Source organism: Protopterus annectens, chromosome 7.part0, assembly GCF_019279795.1.
Source record: "Protopterus annectens isolate FY-2018-M chromosome 7.part0, PAN1.0, whole genome shotgun sequence".
NCBI classification, from domain to species: Eukaryota; Metazoa; Chordata; order Ceratodontiformes; family Protopteridae; genus Protopterus; species Protopterus annectens.
Window position 1 is genome coordinate 1,999,249,774 of NC_056739.1, and position 20,683 is coordinate 1,999,270,456.

General features: G+C 37.0%; 1 protein-coding gene across 3 annotated transcripts in view; it reads right to left on the bottom strand.

Annotated features, from left to right (window-relative positions):
• LOC122807296 (collagen alpha-1(VII) chain-like) overlaps positions 1–20,683 on the bottom strand; it is a gene marked incomplete at its 5' end in the record, with an annotated part of 1,562,855 nt that overhangs the window by 815,864 nt on the left and 726,308 nt on the right. For all 3 annotated transcript variants that reach the window (XM_044078425.1, XM_044078422.1, XM_044078423.1), the window contains 1 exon segment: positions 4,470–4,505. In XM_044078425.1, the coding sequence (XP_043934360.1) occupies positions 4,470–4,505 (36 nt within the window).

The following is a 20,683-nucleotide window of genomic DNA, read 5'->3' on the forward strand; positions in this document are numbered from 1 at the left end:
GATGATGCTGAGCCAGAGCCAAAGGCTTTCAAGAACACAGACTCATCTGGTAAAGGGTTACTGGTGAACTACCCTCTCTCTGCTTTATCAATTCTAGGATCACACTTAAAGTGACCTCTCCTGAGGGGGATCGAACCTTTACCTTCATCCAAGTCTGTGTCTTCAGTGAAAGACTCTAGAGAAGAGTCTCTGTGCTTAAACTTGCACATCTGTTTCTTATGGACTGATTCAGGTGAGAGATCAGACAGTTCCGAATCAGACTAGGAGCTAATGTAACATGTAGCCTGATAAGCCTGTAGTGCCAACTGTCCCTGTCAAATATGGAGATAGGAAGTAGAAGCCAGTTCCTGCCTGAGTTCAGATGGAACTGGTCTGGATGGATGTGCCATCTCCCTTGGCATAAATAGGACCCTTTTAAAAGCCTCAAAGGCTGAGGATGCCATCAGGTTCCTCCTATCCTCAGACAGAAAAGATGCCTTGGAACTGATGGGTCTCAACCCCAAAGCTGATGGTGGAGCTATGGTATTGAGTGCTGAGGCACTGAGGGGAAGGGACAGCTCTGATAATTTTAGTGTTAACCCATCCACTCAAACCCCAGCCCGAAAGCTTTGGTTCCAAGTCTCTTCTGGATACAAAAACATTAGAGTTGAAAGAGGAATGGAAGCTGTTGTAGTCATAGTAATTCGAACTGTTGGCTCAGGCAATGGAGCTCCAGGACATATCAGATCGAAAGGTGGACTGGGACTGGATAAAGAAAAGGAGGGATAGTTGGCCCAATATTCGGCATATTTCCAGGAGATGGTACCAAGAGAACCCTGAGTTGGATTTGCGTTCTAAAGAACTTCCTCATTATCCTTTCGACATCTTGTTCGGTCAGGCTTCCCAATGAGCATGTAGAAGAAGCCATTGAAGGTGGTCTTGAATACCTCTACTCCTGAAGGATAGGTGAGTTTAGCTTCAGAACTCACAGGGTCTGGATAGAACAGGGTCTGAGAAGGTGAAAGACCGATCCAAGAAACTGTCTGCTTCCACCATTGAGGAACTTATGGATCCAACCCAGACAGCAACATCAGATTTGGGAATGCTTCGTTGACCTCCCTGAATCCAATTTTTCCTTCCATTTTATCTTTTCCTTCTCTTTCTCTTTTTACTTCTCTTTTTTTCCTCTGTCTGTCTTTAGGCCTGTTATCCTTGTTTGCTAGAGAAGAGGCTGCAGAAGAAATGGAAGCAGGTGCTGCAGACCCTGCCTGTGGAGGGAGAAGATGCTTGACTATTAGCTTCTCCCTGCTGGTCTGGAGAGCCCTAGAGCTAAAAGAAGCACAAGCTTGATGCTGTGTGTCAGGATGGGCAGAGCCCAAACAATAAACACATAGCATATGTGGATCTTTGTGGGGGAAGCCTTTGTCCAGATTAGGAGCACCCTTTAAATCCTTTGCTGTCTGCTATAAGGTCAACTATCACTACTAACAAAACAACAACTAAGTCTCACACACACACACTAAGTATCTATGTATCTATCTATCTATATCCAAAAACCTGTAAAATACTATATTAATGCTATAAAGTAGAAAGCGCACACACACACACACACACACACACACACACACACACACACACACACACACACACACACACAGCATTTTACAAACTGTAGCATCTATCAAACTAACTATTAACCTAACTCAAAGTCTAATTCTAACTCTAACCATAACTCTATACCTAAGCTGGACATAAAAAAATTCTTGGTAGAGGGAGGAGTCAACTATAAATACAGAAATCCAAGAAGAAAAAAATGCTGAAATGGTTACCCCTCATAAACACGATCAAATTCTTCATGAGGTAAAGAAGATCTGAGGTAAAGAGGTGGAGTGGAGGGAATTATGGGTAGAGGAGGAGTCAGAGTCCTGAAATTGAGATGCTTCAGAGTCAGTGCCAAAGTTGGATCTGATTGGATCTGACAACCCATAGCTGAATTGGACACAGACAAAACTGGATCATTACAATTTGCATATGTCCAGTCTAAAGCTAACATTTCTCTTATTGATTCCCAGCACTTCTTTCCAGCAGCCTGACTTGTACTCTTTCCTCAATGCTTCTGAGGCACTTTCAGACTTCAGTGAAACATCTCTTTTCACTGCAAGTCTCCGGAAACTGCTCATTTTCATATTTCTGTTCAACAATATGTAAATTAAATTAACATATTGTTTTTTCTTTCCAACATCTTAGAAAAAAATGCCCTTTTCTGGCAGACTCCACAAGCTGTATTTAAATAGGACAAGGCTTCTTCTCATGCTAGCTACATCTACTACATTAAGCTTGATTTTAATTGCACAATTATTTGTATGACCTCCATGTTTGTGACAGTAGAATGTTTTTATATCCATTTATGCAGAAAAATCTCACTTTATTATTTTTTTGATTCACATTTGATCTTGTATACATCCTTTTCTAAAATGAATTGTTGTAACTGATCACTAGTAATTTTACTTGCTTTGCTCACATCCACAGCTTTTGAGTTAGTTCACATACTGTTTTAAATAAACACAGACAAATGGAAACAGAAGAAATGCATCAATGTGTCATATTATTCCAGGTGGGTGCAGCAGCACACACAATATAGTAATCATTCTGACAAAGAGGGTAAAGGAGAAACTGCATCAACAAACTCCTAGAACTCAAATGAAATGCTATCCTAATTAGAAGAGTAGAAGAGGCAAAGGTCATGGTCACTGCCCAGGAGCACAACACTAAAGGAACATGTGCTTCAATTAGGACTTAAATCTAAACCTTCTGGATTACCAAGGTGATGGGTTTATCTTCTCTTTGTCTGGTTACTGGATGTACTATTGGTGAATCTACTAGTGCAAGTGGAGTGATGTGATGTTTATATGTGTGTGTTATGTATACATGGGGAAAAGATGATGATCTAGCACTTTGGTCAGTTATCAGCTGCTTTAATAGCTTAGTGGAAAAGCAGCTAGAAAGATTATCTGGAAGGTCTAGGTTCAAGTTCCAAGGTGAAGCTTTTTAGTGCTCTGCTCCTGGACCTTGACCAGAGCCTGTATCTCCAGCTCTTCTAGTTGATGCAGCAGTTCATCTGAGTTCTGTCTCAGACAGTATGTTTAAAATCTCTTCCCTTTCTCCTCTATGTCTTGTTACCTATTTTGTTTTAATAGTGTGGCCAATGCTTCATCATTTCTTATACAGCAAAATGTTCTAATTCTTATCAGTAAGTCAAACAATTCATCAAATTTACAGATTGTGGCTCTGTTCTTCAAGTCAGTAACGTGCTTCTATAATCACTATAAGACCATGCACCCTTGTAAAGAATAAATGGCAAATAAATACCAAATGTTCTCTAGACTTGCAATATTTTCTAAAATGTTCTGCTGCTGTTGCTATTTTATCTTTCTCTCCTTCAAGAAAAATAATAATTAAATACCTTTAAGGAATCTTCCTCACTGACAGGAATGGAGCACACTGTACCTTTTTAAGCTTCTCCGATAATCTTCCCACAATGACTCAAAAGCTTTTAATTTTCAGTTAAAATTAAGTGAAATGAAAGTAATCCTGGTGGCTGGAGTGGTAGCTTGGTTGACTGTGAAGTCTATTTCTCTACTTCCACATAAACTTTTGAAAAAGCAAATATATTTTCCCTTCAAATAAAATGTGGTGACTGTGGACTTAGGATGGTAAACACAAACATGCCAAGGATGACGATTAACTTCCAAGAGGATTACATTTAGACTAAATACTATACAAGGAATGCATACATGATGTGCAGCTTCTTGTAACTAGTTTACTAACACTTAAAGCTTTGTATCTCATATATAATTGTTCCCAAATGAAGGTGAAGAATGGTAATTTTTTCTAAGCTTCTATGTGTTTTTTTCCTTAAGAGGTCTTTACAATGGTCTCATAGTAAAATACTCACAAGGTATCACTGAAAACCTGGCAGAATTTGTGCACTTTCATATAACAGTTAGGCCCCAGACTGATGCTTCACTTTTATTCTATCAAGCACCCTACAGCCACAGAACAGGAATGGAGCAAAGGTGGTGTAGATTTTTCAGAATCTATTTAGAAGTATATTTCAAAAGTAATCGCCTGACAATTTCCAAAAGTCAAAGAATATATGAACAAACATGCAAAGTCTAAACCTGCAAACTGTCAGAAAAATTGATGGGAAACTGAGGAGAAGGTCTCTATGGGTCTTCTGGCACCAGCTATGTCAGATGCTGTCAAGAGGTTCCTTTTGTTAAAATGAACACTTTGCAAATTGTTGTCCAGACAGGCCTCTCTCTCTCTCTCTCTCTCTCTCTCTCTCTCTCTCTCTCTGTTTAATGGTTGGAGAAGCTCATGAAAGGATGAAAAGCTGGTCAACATAAGCCTATATAAGATCTAGAAGTTACTGTTTTAAGGCTATCACTAAGTAAAAAGCAATGAATACAAAGCAAAAATGGCCATACCTTGATACCAAGAGAGCTGAGGCTTTGCTCAACATTCTGAAAAAAAAATAATATACATTTAAGGACTTATTAAGAAAAAAATCTCCTAAAATGAAACATAACTTGATACATATAAAACTCTCAATTTTTCAGTCAGAACTGGCACACTTTGTTAACACAAATGAGAAAACACACTGACAGTAAGATTATCAAGAAATGAAGAGTTATAACCATACAGGTGAAAAAAATAATATGTAATGTAATTCTGGCTATGAATAAACATATATAGTTCAATAAATGCACTCCTCTAAACCTGTGTATGTTATTATGAACTGCAGTATTTCTCAAATTAATGGGTTATTCACAACAAATCACAGAATTTAGTGATAATCAGGATTAATGTATGAAAACATAGTTAAAGAAACTGCACAGTTCTGCCCAATCAATAGCTGCTGGGAAACAACATGCAACAGTCTGGTGAGCTCGGGGAAACAACATACATTTTTTCTAGTGACATCATTCTTTTTTTTTCCAAAGATAATATTTGTTAGTTTAATTCTCTTTAAACATATCAACATTGTTTGGATGACATCTTGCTTCTATTTTTCCAAAGGTAACATTCATTATTTTCTATTTATAGGTATCAAAAGATCACATAAGAATCCATTTTGGAATGTACAGCAGAACCATCTCATTAATATTAGTCTGCTTATGGATTAGAAACAATAGGCCCTCGAAAGGCAATGACTCAGCCTTTTGATGGTGAGAAACCTGTTGACAAGTGAAATAAAATCACATAGAATAACTGAAACTGAAGAAAACTGCTATACAAGTAGGTGGCAACTTCTCATTTCAGTTAACAGTCAGTCTAAAGGATATGCTACACTCAAAATGGATTCTAGTGAATTCTCAGTTTCCAGACTTACTCATTTTCTCTTTTTGATAGCTACAAAGCTCCTGTTTTACCTAGTGCGTTAGATGCTAGAAAAAGGATAATATAAATTAAATGACTTACCAACAAAAGATTTCCTTTCCTAACCAGTGCATGAGATGGACCCCCCCCCCAATTTGTTTGTGAATGATTGTAATGTGTGATAAGATAAAACTCCTCTTGAAGTCACTAACCTCTTTCAGGAAGCGACATGTCATCTTAGGTCCCTGGTAGTAGCTGCTCCCTTTTCATTTCCTAAGGCTTACCATTCCTTCTAAATTACTTCAATACATTTACATTCCATACATCAAACATTTACCACATGTTATTTGATAAAAAAGCAACAATCAAGAATTTTAAAATATCAACTATGCCAATAAAATAGTAGCTAAACCTAAAAATAAATATTCTTAAAATTAAGACTTATCTCTTAAATCACAGCAGATGTATAAACTGTATATACCTACTTCAAGTTTGTTTGGCTGCAAATCTTTTATAGATTTTCTTTCAACAAACATACTGCTAGTACCAAGCAAGAAGACTGGCAATTGCTTTGGGATAGACAATATATGACCAACTTTAAAATCAATACTTCAGAAAATAAGGATCTCCTCCTTTCTCTGATTCTTCTTGCAGACTGATCAGATTAGTATAGCCATCTAAGAATGACTCTGGTTAATTGCCAATTTTGCTTCACAGATCAATTTGTAACTGAATAATGAATGATATTTTAAAATAAATATTCCTCAAAAATGAAAAATTGTTGAGTTCCCCTACACCACTGAGAACAAATCCTACTACACAATAACAGGACAGGAACATAGCTGAGAGGAAGACCTATGCAATTTATTGGGGGACAGGTTCCATGAAATCAGTAAAAGCTAGACAAATCTGATTTTTAGCAAAATCTTCAGCTGAGACACAGCTTAATAAAGAACTTTCTGCTCTCAGTTCTAAAGGCTCCAAATGATCAAGCCAGTAGATTAATAATGTCTGAGATCCTCATTAGAATTAAAAGAGTCATTAATTCATGGCAAACATAGAGAAGCAGTGAACACACAAAAGATTAAAGCAGTGAATAGTTCCATACCATAGAATTAAGATGAATTGGGGCATCAGCTGGATTACCAAAGAGTCCAATGAAAGGATTAAATGAGATTAGAGCCTCAGCACATTAAGATCGGCAGAAACAACCGACTAAGGGATATCACAAGCTTTGCAAAGATTAATGACCCTTAGCAGAATGCCTGTTACTCTAATAGCAATAAGGGTGTCAGCAAATACAACAGAGAGTGAGGACCCAAAGCAGACTTAAAAATTTAGAAGATCCCAAGTAGGATTTATAAGATGAAATCTAAACAGAAAGTACAGAATAGGAAGTCCAAATGAGATTATGAGTCAGGTACCCACATCAAAATCAGGGGACTAGTGCAGGACAATGGAAGCTTAGGAGCCGACCCTGTCATGATTAGCAAATTTTGAACCACTGTAGGACTAATGGAGAGAAAGTTCTCCTACCGTAATTAGAAGAATAAGAAAATACAAAGCAGATGTAATTAAATCATAATACTTGATTATATGTCATCCCATGAACCTAGAATTAGATTTTTTCAGCATAACAACAGATCACTCTGATTTTCAAGGATAAAGTTAGCTACATTCTATGATGTTAATCATCATATTTCATCCATTATTACCCATATGACTTATTAACCATAAAAACAATAAGCTCAAGCATTTCTTGTTTCTGGTGGCTGCCAAAGGGCAATTACCAGAAAATGGAAATCAACGTGTAAACCAACTATACTGGAAGTAGAGAATATTATAACAGAGATAAAAATAACTGGAAGTGGGATCTTTAGAAAAAAGTAGGAGCAAATTACATAAAAAAGAATGGAAATTGTGGTAACTTAATACATGCATAATAATGTTTTGGAGAAGGAGTGAGATTCAAGGGAAGGCAGGAACTGAACAATTTATGTAATGTATTGATGACAGTTATACAAAAAAATACATGATGTACAATGTTTGACTTGTATTGTTCCCACAATGCCAATTTTTTTCTATGGAATTTCCTGCTACCCTTTTCTAAAGATCCCAGTTCCAGTTGTTTTATCTCTGTTACTATATTTACCACTTCTAGTAAAGTTGGTTTAGACTTTGATTTCCATTTTTGGCAGCACCACAATTAGACTCAGCAAGGCCGTATTATTTCTAGGCAATTCCAATGCTGTATCATATCTCAAAAACGTAATTTACTTAGTTACACCAATTTGTTCAGCAGTATCTCTGACATAGCAGTCTGCAAGGAATCTTTAAAGTCTGCTATCTTATTAGACTCCCAGAAAATATGTTCTGAATTACCTCTTTCATCTCCATCACACCTCCAACATTTGCTATCTACCAGTGGAAAATTTCTTTGGAGTCTATTTGGGGTATAAAATATCTATGTAAACACTTCCCAGCAAAGATCCTAAATCTTTTACACTTCGTTGTGTACTTAAGAGACATACATATATCCCCCCATTGTTTCTTGTAAATTGCTTATCCAGTCTTTCTTCCCAATCCTTTCTAACATCCTCTGATTGATTCTTACAGTTATCTTACAATATTTTGTATGCTCTACAAATTATTCCTTTTTTAACAGCAGCTTCTCTTCTAGATTCTATTAAAAACTGTACTAGTACTGGTCTTCTGCTTAGGATTCCCCTATTTCTTTCTATTTGCCTATACACTGATATCAATCCTTGCTAGGGAAGGCAATCTCTAGCCTGCAGTCCAAATAAATTCTTGACCTCTTCTATTTCTATTGGCTTTCCCTCTCTAATGATCTGCTCCCAATACCTTGGTTTTTTTGCCAATTTTCTGCAATAAATTCCAGCCCCTCTTGCCTACTGTCTGTATCCCTAATTGTAGTCATCCCTATCGGCAGAATCTCCTTTCCCAATTCCCGTGCTGGCTTAGTTCTTAGAATACTTTCTGCTACTTTATGAATATAATATTCTGTATGGTTATTTCTATTTTACTTAAGGATTTCCATCCAGATTTCCAATCTCTTTCCCCTTATTTCTTCTCACCCCTTTCCACTTTGAATTAAAGGTTTCTGTTTGTGCTATGTATAGGGGCCTTAACTGTGTAGCCCTGAAATATCCCTCCAAATTGGGTAATCCCAAACCCCCTTGTTCAACTGGAAGAATCAGCTTATCTCATTTGACTCTTGCCATCTTCCCCTCTCAGATAAAATCCTTCAGCTCTTTATTAGTCTCTATCCACAACTTCTCCTCTGGTTGATACAAATATGCCTGACCTGTGTATAAAACTAAAGAGACAAAAAATATTTTAATTGCTTGCACCTTATTATTCATATCCACATAACAGAGCTTCCAGTTTCTCAGTTTTTGCAGCATCTCTTGTTTAGTCTCTTCCCACATATCCTTAGCTGCTACACCAGAATCCTTTTTAATTTATACTCCTAAGTGCTTCATGTTATCATGTCCCCATAAATATTGATACTGCTGAACCAATTTGTGTGTGAGTACATAATTTACTGCTATTGCCTCTGTTTTAATTTCATTAATTTTGTATCCCAAAAAGATTTGAAACTGCCTTAAAATGTTCCACAACACTGATTTGTCCTTTAATGGTTTTATCAGGTATAAAATAATATCATCTGCAAATACAGACAAGCTTATCTTAAATACCATATTATTTATATCCTTGAATTTCTGAGTCTCTTATTTTCTTTGCCAATGGTTCTAAATATAGTGGAAATAATGAAGGGGAAAGAGGATACTTCTGCCACGTTCTTCTGTTCAAACAGAAAATATCAGAGAGGAACTCACCCATTTTAATTTTTGCCTCCGATGCCTCATATATCCTCCTAACCAACCTTAAAATTTTATAAGGGAATGCAAATGGTTCCATTGCCATGCTCATAAACTTCCAGCTTACTCTGTCAAATGCTTTCTCTGCATCAAGACACACCAACAACAGTGGTATTATCTTACATTTAGCTTATAAATGTTCTGTTAATGTTGTCAAATGTTTTCTTCCCCTCCACAAAACTACATTGATCCATATCTATCAAGTTTAGAATCAACTTTGCCATTCTTTTAGGCATTATAGACGTAGACACTTTATAATCATGGTTTAGAGTTGAAATGGGCCTGTATGAAGCTGGATCTGATAGGTCTTTATCCTCGTTAAGTATTACATCCACCAGTGCTTTCTTCCAGGATGTTGGTGCTTCTGCACCTCTTAAAATACTGTTAAATAAAAAAAATCTTCTAGATCTTTATCAGTTTTTTTTCTTTCCTAGCTTCCAAACTTCCACAGGAATACTATCCTTTCCTGGGGACTTTCCTGTGGATTGATTATACATCACAATTTTTATCTCATCTCTTCCTATCCTAACCATTAGTAACTGAGCCTCATCTACCTCTAACCTTGGCTCATTTAATTCTTCCATAAACATTTCCATTTTTTCCTTTCTTGATTTCCATACTTCTCTGCTTTATATAGACTTTCAGAAAATTTCTGAAATATTTCTAGTACTGCAACAAATCTCTCCCTAAGCTTGATGACTACCCTTTCTGCTTTTTGTTGCTCTAAACATTTTTGTGTTCTGGCATTATTATCATAAAAAAGTTGCTTAACCGCAATCTTTCTAATCTCATGCATATTATCTACGTAATCCCCTATTTTCTGTTTAGGATTCTGCAGTTATTCCTCTTGTTCTGTAAGATTTCCCCCTGTTATGTAATACTTTAACATATATCACTCCCTCTGAAAAATTCTTCTTATTTCTTAACCATATCTCTCTCTTATTTCCAGCCCATTTTTAAACTCCACTTTAATTTTATCCCACTCCCTAGCTATATTTTCAAAAGAAATTTCTATCTTTTCTAATAACTCCCGAATTATTTCTACTACCCATTCTTTTTAACAGATAGGTGGGAAAGCGACAGTGTCTCATTTTTATTTCATTACCCTGTGTTTTTATTTTACTTATTACTGGCACATGATCTGAAATAGTTATTGGATGCATATCAAAACTTTCAGTTAAATGCACATGCTCCTGTGAAATGTAAGTTCTGTCTAGTTTAGCCCAGTTTTTGTATCTTGGGGAATAATATATAAATTCACTCCAAACTCCTATTACTGAATTGACATCTTCTGTGCTAAATATTTTCATGAATATTTTCAAGAATCTACCCTCCTTTCTTATATAATTCTTTCTGGGCCCCCCATACACATCTTCACTCCTGCAAATCAAATTCCATTCCCCACCTATAAGTAATATTCCTTGCTGAAAACTGATTATTTCTACAAGAATTTTCTTAAGCTCCATTTTAGCAGTTTTAGGTGGAATATAAATACATGCCAGTGTAATTCTCCTTTTTTGCCAGTAGCCCCTTAGTACTACAAATCTACCATTATTATCTTTGTTATCCTCTTCTATCACTAATGGAGCCCCTCTTGCAATTAATATAAGTACTCCTGTTTTCCTTTGTCTCAGATATTCCACTGAATAACCATCTTTAAAACCTTTATTTATCAAATTCACATGCTCACTTCTTTTCAAATGTGCCTACTGTAGCATAGCTATTTGCACTCTGCATTTTTAAATAAAGTTCAAAACTCTAAAAGAGTTCAATATTTCCAAGTTTTCTTGTTCTGTCATGTTTCACAAATATAATTAATGCTTTGTAATCCCACATCTATTTGTCAGTTTCCGAGTTGTTGGTTTTAATCCTGTCTTCCTCCATCTCCCAAATCCAGTTTCTACTTCCTTTCCTATGTACTCTAGTCAGCCCTTGTGCTTTTTTCTATATCTCAACCATTTTCTGTTGAAACATTGGAAAAGGTTTCACTGGCATAGTCTCTCTCTATGTTTTTTATTACCAGAAAACAAGAAACAGAATCTCCTTCTATTTCATAGATCACTTTTTGGTGGACAAACTTTTGTATTTCCTCCTTAGCATGTTCTGCAACAAAAAATTATTTTGTCCCTCCAGGAAGGAATATTCTGAAAACAGTTGGGTACAGCAGTTTGAATCATATGCCTCTTCTCGACATGCTATAATTGGTGGAATAAATTTATCCCTCTACTGCCCGATGTACAGTGAGTAATCATTTTCCACAAACACTCAACTGTCTCCCACTTTTAGTACTTTGTCCTTCTGCTACAGTTTTGTCCGAATCAACTCCTTCTGTTGGTAGGATTGCATCCTTACTATTAAAGGTCTAGGCTGTTTTCTCAAGGCCAGGTTTGGAGTATACATATGATGTGCCCTTTCAATTAACATCTCCTTTCTTGGAATAGCAGTCCAGTTGCTTATTTGTGCTTTCATAAAATTAATGCAGTTTGTTCCTTCCAGCTTCTTTGGTACATCATAAAATCTCAAGTTTTCCCTACATGCTCTGTCCTCTAATTCTATTTTTTTTAAACATCTTTTCTTGACCAGTCTCATATTCAGCCATCTTTTTCTTCATTTCAACCTCTGATTTTTGCAGTTGTATCACCTCATCTGAATGTCTACTTAAACTTCTTCCATTTTTTTCCAGCATTTTGATATTTGAATTGATGCACTCCATCAGTGTTTCATTTATTTTAATCAACTCTGAGTACATTTGACTTATTTTTCCTTTAGGTTACTGGAAGTCATGTCTTGCACCAAAATTGGAGGCTGTACTGCTTTTTGCTGAACAGCTGCAGAATTCTTCCCTGTCAGTGTTTTTTCCTCAACTTTTGTGATTGATTTTCTTTTAGGCTCTCTGAATTTCTTTTTTGCAGGCATCCAGGCAATACACTTACTGGCCAGTTACTGAAATTTACCAAAAAATATGAGCTTACTGACTCTCTCTTCTGAGTTTCTGTTTTCACACTGGGAGAGCTGAAATTAAGTTGTTATTTAATGTGCAGCCTTCTTGGGTGTTGCTTTGTTCAGAATTCTTGATCAAGAGGTACTTTGGTCTGTTCCTTTTAAAATTTGTGGTTTTCTGGCAAATTCTTGTGGATTGCAGCCATTAAATAAGAACAGGCATATCCGTTTCATGCATTATATCCTTCAGAAAAGGCTTGCTAATGCAAAGCTTGTTATTCTAGCAATTTTCAAAGTATGCAAGAGAAATATTTAAAATCTGTTCCTGATTTTGTTTTTTGTCTCTGACTCTAGAGCTAAGAAACTGAGTAGACAGAGGGGAGTTGCAGTAGATTTGACTGGTTCTGACAGTGGTGAGCTGAGGTATATTTCTGACCCATTATAAATGAATTTACTCATTCACTGGATCTTATGGAGACATCTGAGGTATACAGTTATACATAGAGCTATAATTGTTAGTTGTGTTTGTATGTCTGTGTAAATATTTGATTCTTGCATCCATGCATAAAGGAAGAAATTGATTGTAGTAAACAGAAGCATCAACATAACAGCCATGTTCTTTACCTATGATCCTTGGTTTCCCTGTTTTGTTGACTGTTGACAGTGTATTTATTACTTTGCTGTGAATAAGGTGGACCGCATGAAGTCTAGTTTATTCTAACAATGAGCTTGTTTTCTGGAGGCTCATGAGTGTGAAATGCACTACTTGGATTACAATGGTCTGTCTGGTACTTAGTGCATATGAGTAAGGCTATGAGCTGTTAATGACTTGCTTATGCAGTGTCAGGTTGGATTCCCTCAGCCTTTTTTCATCTACTGTGTGACTCTAAGAAAGTCACTTCACCAGGCAATACTTCTGGGCTATCCCAGAAAAAGGGCATTTGCATCTAGTGGGCTATCCTAGACTGTTACTAAATTTGTTGCACATTTGTTTTTTGAATTAATGCATCTTTCACGTTGCTGTTAATTAATGGTTCACAATATGCTATTTTACTTTTAAATCCTAGCACATGGTCAAATATCTGTCAGTTTTTGTGCTGTAAAATCTGAAATAAAAGTTTTAAATTAAATCCAAATCTATGTGATCATTCTAAAAGTAAAAAATGCAAATAATATGCACACTGACAAGTTTAGACACTGTTTTATAGCAACTGGGGAGAAACAGCCACGTAATCTGATACTGCTATGTGGGGGGTGGGGGTGCTTTCCATTACACTGCCTAGGGCCCCATTTGACCATGATAATGCTCTGCAAATGTATTTGTTTACTTATGTTTTGCTACCTGAGATGTCCAGCTTGGTTATGGCCCACTTTCAGTGGTGACCATGGGGGGAAAAAGCAGAACAAATACAAAACTAGTACATAGCACAAGCAGGATTCCCTGTGAAGTTATATAATTTTTACAAAGAAACTTGCACGTAGAATATAACCAGACATAAATCAGAGGTATAGATGGTTTCAGGCACCAGTAAAGAATGGAAAACATAAAAAAAAAAACAAAAACAAAAAAACATATGGATTGGTTCAAACATTGATACAGTAAGAAACAAATATGAAAAGTGAAGTAAGCCAGACAGGAGTGAAATTTCTACTTTCATCTATAGACTATTGGTATCCATGTCTTATTTCCATATATAGTACACTAAGTCTACATGGTAATAGAGGATTTTGTGAATGTATATGTCAGAGACATATTTTAACAGATACAATCCACACGGTCTATGTAGTAATTATATATGGGTTTATTGAATGTATAGGGGTAGGTAGTTTTCTTTAGCAGTGAGTACAGGCTTTTTTATACAGGGCCCACAAAACTCCTGAATAGGGCATCTCATTATGAGACCCAACTTCTCATTTGTTTAATGAGAAGGTTAAACACTGAACTAAGATTTAGAGGGACAGTACGATTCTATGAAGTGGTTGGGTGTGAACAAGGTTTTTTGAAGTACAGAAAGTGAAAGGAAGAATTTGGTGAGTAGTAGTTCAGTTTATGGTTAAAAGGCAGCCATCTTAGTGATAATATGAGATCTTAGCTGTGTGACCTAGACTTCAAATAAGGTATGAATATTGTGTCTTTTCCATACCTCTTGAACTCTTAGCCGACAAAGTCTGACATAATGGGTGTACAAAGGCACAAAAATTGGGATATGTTTTTATTATTGCTCTTATAAACTTGGAAAACCGCTAGAAAAACAGAATATGTTTTAAAATGCATTTCCTAAATAATATGAAGTCTGAAACTCAAATGAATGACATTACTTACTAATTTCATTCCTCAGATCATCCTAGTGATTTGCCAGTAAACCAAACATTTTATGAGGAAGAGACTGAAAGTTTGAGGCAAAAATCTGTACATTCTGTGCAAGTCTGGACAGTTGAGAGGAATGGTATTTGCAATAAATATAATCTAATTTTATGAGGACAGAAGGCAGGAGACCATCAGAAATAATATGCATAGCCGGCCTTAGGCATAGGCCAACTAGGTGGCCGCCTACGGCGCCACTCTAGCAGGGGCGCTTTTTCAGAAATTGTTTGATGTAGGTAGACTAGGATAGGGGCACCAGGTGGTGTGGTGGGGGGCGCAGTGGACCCGTTTTGCCTAGGGCACCAATTGACCTAAGGCCGCTCCTGATAATATGTCCATAAAATAATCTGGAATGCAAGCTTAGCTTTAGAGATCTGTGGAAGGTAGTGTCTAACATAGTAAAGGCTGCATAGATAGATTAGAGATTAGTACTAGGCTAACTGCCCTTGTGGGCCATTTCTAAGCCTAACCAATTACCCCCATGTGAGAATCAAACCCTGCACCTTGTGTCTGCAAGGTAATCATCCTAACCATTGTGCCATCCTCCCACTAGAACGTTTATTAGATTTCTTTTTCACATATTTATTTGATCTTTTAAGGAGAATGTGGCATAGAGGACTTCTGCAAGGTATTTTATTCCTGCATCACTAGTTACCGTGTTTAGCTGCATTTTGTGTGTGTGTGTGTGTGTGTGTGTGTGTGTGTGTGTGTGTGTGTGTGTGTGTGTGTGTGTATGAATGAATGAATGACTGTAGTGGTTAGTAAGCAGCAGTATGGAATTGCTTTTACTAGCATTAGAAGTAAGAGGAGAATCACTAAGCCATTGTTTAAGTTAGAAGAAACCATCCTGTAAACTTCTTCCTGCAAATTCACGATTTGTGTAGAGCAAATCAGAAAAGTTTCTTCAGCATAGTGGGAGATGAATAGGTTGCCATAAGGCACAGGTAATGAGCTTACATAAAGGCTGAAGAGGACATAATACAGAGCCCTGTGGCACACCCTTGTTACTTATGAATACAGATGACTTGATATTTCCTGTCTATAAGTTAGATATGAAACAATACAAGGGTGTTGCTATAACAAGGCTGCTTAGCTTGTTTATGAGATTTGTATGGTTAACAGTCTTAGAGGCCTTGGATAAGTCTGAAAAGAGGCCTGTCAGTACTCACTCTTTATTAAATTCTTTCCATAGTAAATTCTGTCACCATAGGAAGCATATTACTCACAGAGAAGCTTTTGTTTAAACCATGTGTGGACATTTTGAGGATATTGCTCTATATGCAGACAGCCAATATCGGATATACATTTTTTTTCAAGAATTTTAGCTACAGTGTTCAGGATTTCTACCAATCACATTTATTAACATCTTAAATGAAACAGAAAGCACTGCAATCAAATTCTTAAGCACAGCCAGTCATGTAAATAAGAATAAACACATAAAAAATAACACCATGACTTGTACACCAACATCTTGCCTCAATACAATGTCATGCTGGATCATTACAGATACATTTCTACATGTCTGCTGTACTGCAAAACATACAATCACCCAGTGTAACAGTGAATGCTTATTATGATAACATTCTTCATCCCTTCATAAGTGATATACAATGTTTGCAACTAAAAATGTCAATATGGTTCGTTTTCATTTATAAAAATGTATGATTGCCTATGTCATGTGATAATTTAATAAAGGCATTTCTTGTTTAAAAAAAAGTATTTTTCATCCTCTTCCTTGTCATTGGATTCTTAAGATAAAACATAGGAAGGACACATCCCTCTTGATAGAAGATTCCAAACTGCAAGAAACTGATATCTCGATGTGTGCTTCCACAACAATTTGAGATACAACACAGTCAGCTTTGTCATCTTGAAAGGGGAATATATTATACATCAGTCTAAACCCCACCATTATACACACTTCTCTGATCCCCACCTTATAGACAATAACTATGCATGTCTTGCTTTACCAAGCTAACTCCTTTGTTAGACTTTTGCTTCATCATTTCAGCTGCTTCCCTAGTTTGAACTTAACATCTTGCAACAAACTATAAAATTAATAAACTTGCCTCCTCTTAAAAGCAGATCTGCCAATTAATCATTCAATACAACACATTTTCACAGAGGATCATTTTTAAAAGTGTTTTCCCTCTCTCATTCTTAAGTAAGTGGAGAGGTGTACACTAATGCCCTGTGTAAACAGTTAAGCAGTTGTATAGAATCAGCTATACTTGACCGGATTAAAACCAGGTCTTGCCAGAAAAACAAGTCACCTTTGTGAACCTATAATAAAAACAGGCTATACAACAAAAGAAAAAAACTAATGTCCAAAAGCAAGCGGGAACTGGCTCAGCAGAGGAAAAAGTCCCACTCTAGCCTAAACAAACAATTTAGACATCTTGTCAAGTCATCCAAAATTAATTATGAAGCAAAAATGGCCTTCTTAGCTAAGGATAATCAGAAGGCTTCTTTAACTACGTCTGAAATCTATAGGGGAATACCCAGCTATTTGCTGAACTGGTTGTGGATGGCACCACCCACACTCAACTAGAGGTAACAGCTAACCTGCTAGCTGACAGATTTGCAGCAAACTTCACCTGCTGTCTCCACTGGTCATCCCCAGTGTATACTTGCCACCATTTCTCAGCCTGTTATCTCAAGAGAGTAGGTCATCTCTGCACTCTCTAAGGCCAGAAACACAGCATCAGTGGGACCAGACAACATCCTAGGTTGCCTTTTAAACAACATAAAACATGACCTAGCAGTCCCACTTGGAGCCCTGTTTAACCACATCATGTCGACTGCCTATGTTCCAGTTCAGTGGAGGACAGCAACAGTAATCCCTCTGCACAAAGGGGGAACATCAGCTGACCCTGGAAATTATAGACCCATAAGCTTGACTAGCCTCATTTGCAAGGCCATGGAAAGAATCATTATTGACCTTATTAACAAGGACATAGATAATCTACAAACTCTGGACCCAACCCAATTTGGATTCATAAAGGGTGGATAATTTCTGTTATATCCAGTTGACTTCTTCAAGAAAATCACCAAGGCTCTGAACGAGGGAAAGAAAGTGCATACCACCTACCTTGACCTAGCCAAGGCATTTGGCACAGTCCCTACTGAGGTATTATTGAGAAACTCTCCCAAATGGGTGTTAAACCCTATGTCACCTGATGGGTATCCACTTGGCTCACAGACAGGACACATACTGTCAAAGTGGGTGACTTCACCTCAAGCAAAAGATAAGTCATGAGTGGCATACCACAGGGTTCTGTGCTGTGTCCTTTACTTTACTTCTCAGAAGTCCAGGCAAACGTGGATGGCCTGTGGCTGCCCAAGTTCACCATTGATTGCAAATTGGGAGCAATCACTGAGTCCCCCAATGATGCTAATATACTGCAGAAAGGGTTAACGAAGGCAAATGATTGGTGCCAAAGCCACAGATTGAAGCTAAATGCAAAAAATGTATTATTATTCCATTTGGGAAAGCTAACATCCCTGCTAATTACAATATAGACAGCATCCCCACTAAGAATAGACCCAGTGGTACGTGATCTGGGTAACTCAGGTTGATAGCAATCTCAACTTCGAGTACCATGTATCCACAATTGTAAGGAAACCTTTCTATGTGGCACATCTCAAAAGTAAAGGCATCATATCTACATCTAAAGATGTTATAATTCCATTACACTTGGCCCTCATTCAACCAATAACTGAGTAGAATGCTCCCTTTTGTATGTATCTAACCAGACACCTGCAACAGCTGGAGAGACCATAGAGGTTTTTCACCAAGAAAATACAGGGTACTCAAAACAAGTCCTACATGGAAAGATTGTATTCTGTCTCCTACAGGCTGTTGAGGGGTGACCTGTGCCTGGCTTACAGGGCAGTCTCTGACTCAGCCCTGATGTAAATGCTACATATTTGTAAATCAAATTGCACTACGGTCTCTCAATCTAAGGATCCTAACTTAGCCACTGACATGAACAGGTCATGCTGGAGAAACAGATACATCTCCCAGAGACTGCCACATCGCTGGATCAAACTTCCAATTCCTATGAAATAGAGTCCCTCATGACCCTCTTCATAGGTTCATAGGTACTAGGCTATTGGCCCTAGGGCCTATATAAGCCTAGCCAAAAAATGTACCCTGGCTTTTGCCACCCAAGAAAATTATTTTCCTGTGCCCCTGTCGAGCAGAGCCACAGAAGTGATCCCTGGGGTGAATTTCCCATTTCCCATCCAATCATCAAAATTTTTCTTTAAGAGTGCTAATGAGGAGCTCTGTTTGACATAGATACAAATACAACCTAGATCAATGGATGGGTGACAATAAATTCACTCCTGGGGTGATGCCCACGTCTCTCATGGACAGAGGCAGTCGGTGTTAATTACCATAGACTCATACCTCTGCAAACTTCACTCAACTAACTGCAGGCAATTGGGGCAACTAAGGATAAATACGGCTAGGTTTGTAAGAGCTCTTGGGCTGCTAGCCTAGTAACCTCCTATGAACTTATAAATCATCAAATTATGTAGCTTCTACAGTGTAGGACTGTTTAAAAATAATGTCAGCAAACAGATTTAAACTTTACAAGGATCCCAGCTGTCTTTCTCTATTCAATGTAAATTTACATGCATAAATGTCATAAAGAAAAAACTTTACTAAAGTGTATATGTCAACTCATATGCACATGCCTGCTGTATCAAAAAATCTAACTCACAAACAAAATATCACCTCTTCACTTATGACATCAGATGATCACGGTCTTTCATTTTACTCCTTAAAGATACTCTAACTCCATGCTAGGGGGTGACTATAACAAAAGATGAGTGAACAAGCACGCAGGCAAATCAAGTGATACACCAGCAGAGTCCAAAATGAAAAAAGAAATCACTGGAAACCAGAGCAGAGTGAGCTAAACTTAAATTCCAAACAAGTTTTTCCATGTGCACAGAGTGAACTGGTCTTTTAATGATTCTGACTGAAGTCCTTTAATGATAGTTACAAGATTTTATCATAGTGTGCCATAACAATGTTTTTTCTTGGTACTTCTCCTTTAAATACATTGACTTTTAATTGCATATTAACTTAGACACGTGACTTTTACACTGTATTTACACCATGTTCTAGCCTTTGTTAGTTGATTTATGCATGTGAGGAATCCCTCTGGGTGAAAGTTTTACTTGCGTATCTTGAAATTGCTTGGAATCATTAAAAGACTTCAGTTCACTCTGTGCACTTGGAAAAAGTGTTTGTAATTATTAAAGAATTTTAGCTCGCTCTGCCCTGGTTTCCAAGGATTTCTTTTTTAATTTTGGACTCTGCTGGCATATCACTGGATTTGATTTCTTCTTTCATTTTAGGGGATGGCTATAACACAAGTATAATCAACACCCACTATATACGACCACTAAGTTATCTCATCCCATCAGTCCATATGTCAATTTACAGCCAACCAAACATATACAACTCCACAGAGATAGAGGCAATACACGTAAAAATGAGAACTCTCTAACATATATATTACAAGGGGAAAGAATTTCCCTCTGGACTACAAGTTAGCACCCCTAACAACTAGCAGAAAATTTCAGAGAAATGGAATATATGCCTATATACGGTGGGTTTTCTGTAATATAACTGGGCCTTCCATTTTTTCATATTAGAAAGACCATACTCTACAACATTGTTAAAAACCACAGACAGGTTATATCAAAGCACCAGATTATATCAATGCATCACCAGAAATCTGAATTAGGGAAACCAAGTAAATAATTCATGCAACAGATTCCAGTGGACATAAACTTCAAGCAAAAATTCTGCCATCCATTTTGAGAGGGGTCATAACAACAGAATAAAAATATGTCCCTACACAACAAATTCTGAAACTGCTAAAGTCAAAACTCAACAAACACGTTTAAACACCTCCCAGTACTGTAACTTAATGATGCTAAAAAAATGTTAAATTATAGGCTTCTATATTCTGATAGATATTATCAAATTATATATAAGATGTTCACAATTGGAGGGTGTTGTGGATCAGCATGGTTGGGTTAAGCCTAATTCAAAGAAAAAAAAGAAGCTCTTGTTGGTGAGGTGCCAGTGATG